The sequence below is a fragment of the Arachis ipaensis genome, chromosome B07, assembly GCF_000816755.2.
Source record: "Arachis ipaensis cultivar K30076 chromosome B07, Araip1.1, whole genome shotgun sequence".
Lineage (NCBI taxonomy): Eukaryota > Viridiplantae > Streptophyta > Magnoliopsida > Fabales > Fabaceae > Arachis > Arachis ipaensis.
Genome location: NC_029791.2, coordinates 16259444 through 16262399, shown reverse-complemented (window position 1 = coordinate 16262399; position 2956 = coordinate 16259444). Strand labels below are relative to the sequence as shown.

General features: G+C 34.1%; 2 protein-coding genes across 3 annotated transcripts in view; one reads left to right on the top strand and one right to left on the bottom strand.

Moving 5' to 3' along the window:
• The window catches only part of LOC107608823 (armadillo repeat-containing protein 7), a 50300-nt gene that overhangs the window by 15441 nt on the left and 31903 nt on the right, over nucleotides 1-2956 (top strand). The window lies entirely within an intron of this gene.
• LOC107608821 (UDP-glycosyltransferase 73C3) lies at nucleotides 567-2579 on the bottom strand. Its single transcript, XM_016310558.2, has 2 exons — nucleotides 1750-2579; nucleotides 567-1460 (listed from the first exon to the last, which is right to left on the bottom strand). The coding sequence occupies exons 1-2, from the start codon at nucleotides 2522-2524 to the stop codon at nucleotides 772-774; spliced, it is 1464 nt and encodes a 487-aa protein (XP_016166044.1). The 5' UTR covers nucleotides 2525-2579; the 3' UTR covers nucleotides 567-771.

Below are 2956 nucleotides of genomic sequence, written 5' to 3'. Positions count from 1 at the left end.
TAAACTAATATTTTTTTAATAATTATATACAATTTTTTTTATTTATTAAATAAAAAATAATTTAAATTTATAATTATTTAATAATAATTAAATATAAAAAATATTTAATATACAAACAGTATTTTTTAAAATCTTTTAAAGTCATATATGGCAACATAAATTATATTCCGTTTCATTGGTGATATATTTTTTTGTGACTAAATAGAAAAGAAAGAAAAAAAAAAAGAGAGACAAAACCAAATTAATTGGCTAAGGTCATATCTAAATCTATTAGATGTTGAAACTCACTCTATGGTTGGCTTCAATTCGAGTAAATGTCCGCGACAGGAGCAGCTGCTTTAGCCATACAATCTGACAATCTGTAACACTATTTACAGTCCTCTAAATTAAAAGAATAGAGACTCTCAAATTGTTTCATTGGTGATATATGGGTACACGTCTTGTATGTCTCTTTATCTTTTATTTTTTTATGTTTCTGTCTTTATCTATTATTTCACACTTTCTCATTTTTCTTGGTCTTCTTCTGCTGGTTTCCTAAAATACAAGTGATTATAAAACCCTTTCAGTTATGACAATGCAGTCTTTTATTATAACAGATTAGAGATTCGATCTGACTGATGAAACTAAAACTTAATAGCAATGATAAGCTCAGATATATAACACTGTTGTTGAAACAAAAATATAAAATTGACTCTCCTAAACAAATTTGAAAAAGCCATTAGAGAAATTAAGGTCGCTGCCTCTTATAGGAAGATATGCTTACAAACGATATCATATATCTCCCTTAGTTTTTTGCATAATATCTTGGATAAGGAGGGTCACATTTGAGTGAGAAGACCCACCTTTTTCTACAGCTTTCTTAGCCATCTCAGCAAGCTCTCTTATCCTTTTTCTTCTTTCTTCCTTTTCAATACTCTCATCCATAAACTCCTCTATTGCATTTTGAACATCTTCCTTCTTTATCAGCACACCAATTTCCTCTTCTTTCCCCCACGTAACAGGACACTCCACCCCAATCCTTACTCCAACTTTCAATATCTGAACAATTAACTTTTCATTGAAAAATTGGTCTCCAAATTGCGGCCACGTAAGCATTGGTACACCGGCACACACGGCTTCTAAGGTAGAGTTCCAACCACAATGTGTTATGAACCCTCCAATGGAAGGGTGTGACAATATTAGCAGCTGAGGAGCCCAACCTCGAATTACAACACCTTGATCTTTACATCTTTCTTCAAATCCATCTTCCTTCATCCATTTTTCCAAAGCTTCTAACTGCCTTCCTTCCCTTATAACCCAGATGAAGGGTTTTCTCGAGGCTTCCAAGGCTAAACCAAGCTCTATCAACTGCAATGGAATCAAACTGGTTACACTTCCAAGGCATGCATAGATTACACTCTCCGGTTTCTGCAAGTCAAGCCACTTCAAATGATGCCACTCGTCCATCGAAACACTTTTTCCTGTTAGATATATAATTTAGAGTCTAGAATTAAAAATTTAAAATAAACAAATTAGTTAAACGGATAATATTAGAGAACCAAAAAAATAATAAAAATTTGTCTTATTTAATATTTGTTAATTATCATAATAATTAATAAATACTAAATAAAATAAATTATGATTACTTTTTACTAATTAAAAAAATCTAAGGGTCAACACTTTTATTAAAATCTGACCAATACTTAACTATCAACTCTTCTTACTAATTTTCTTTGACTAACAAACATTTCTGTTTTAAACTAACCATACCTCTTTGCACCTTATCCACTTGATCCTTGTTGCTTAGTGAAACAGGGCCAATACACCAGACTTTGTTGTTTCTAACCTTGCTGTATTCCTTCGCATACGCAGGCTCCAACTCTTGAAAGGAATTCATGATTACGCCGTAAGTAACCGCCTCCGCCGCCATCATTTCGTCGTTATACTCTTTCCAGCTTTCGTCCAGGCTGAGCAGAATCTGCGCCTTGGTAAATTGGAGTCTGTCAGGGACACCGGGCAAAACAAAGTAGTCCGATTCAGCGGTTTCGCGCTCCCTCTCGCTAACATTGTAGACATGGATACAGTGTTGACACAAGAGGAAGAAGTTGTTTACGCCACCGAAAGAGATCCTGGGAACGTTGAACTTGCTAGAGATGTGCCTAGTGTATGATAAGTTCATATCAGAGACGATGCAGCTTGGTGGCGGTGTTAGATCTTCTAGAAGCTTCTCCACGGGTTCGCAGAAAAACTTTGTTGCGTTCAAAAATTTCATGGTCATGGAAGTGGAAGGTAGCATGTCCATGTTCTCCAGGCCTTCTGGCAAACCAGCTTGTTTGGATGGGAATGGAAGTTCAAGCACTCTCATATGGTAACGGGCAAAGGTTGATGTGAAGCGTGATGCATTGCTTGGTGTTGTCACAACTGTGATGGTAACGTTCTTGTGCTGCAACAATAGCTTTGCAATGTCCATCATAGGGATCATGTGGCCTTGCGCCATTAATGGAAACATGACAAAGTGAAGCTGAAGGGGTTCTTCCAAAGCCATGATTGTTGATTAGCTGATTCGTGCCAATGAGTAACAGCCTAGCACATTTATTTATAGGTCTTAGATTCCTTTACGGCGGCTTGCTTCTAATTTTGACTGGAGTGGTTGACCACTCTTATTCTTTTCTTCCTTGCTTGGCACGCACTCTTGCCAATTTGTTACTCTATCATTAATATGAGAATAACATTAAATTGTAAGAGATTTTTATGTTTAGTGAAATAATTAATTTATAAGGAGCTACTCAAATATGAAGACCTCAAAATAATCTTCTTATGAAGATATTTTTGTATAAAGGTATGATTTATTTATTTGATTATATTTTAAATAAAAAAATATTTTTATAACGTATTAAAATTTAATTTTATAATTTATTATTTAAAAGTCTAAAAAAAAATTATATAAAAATAATTATAAAATCTTTATTAGAGTACC

Bases quoted from the DNA above. Each gene is read 5' to 3' on its own strand.
- LOC107608821 (XM_016310558.2), bottom strand. From the start codon at position 2,524: ATGGCTTTGGAAGAACCCCTTCAGCTTCACTTTGTCATGTTTCCATTA. The intron at 1,461-1,749 runs GTATGGTTAGTT...TATATCTAACAG, and splicing joins AGTGGATAAGGTGCAAAGAG to GAAAAAGTGTTTCGATGGAC.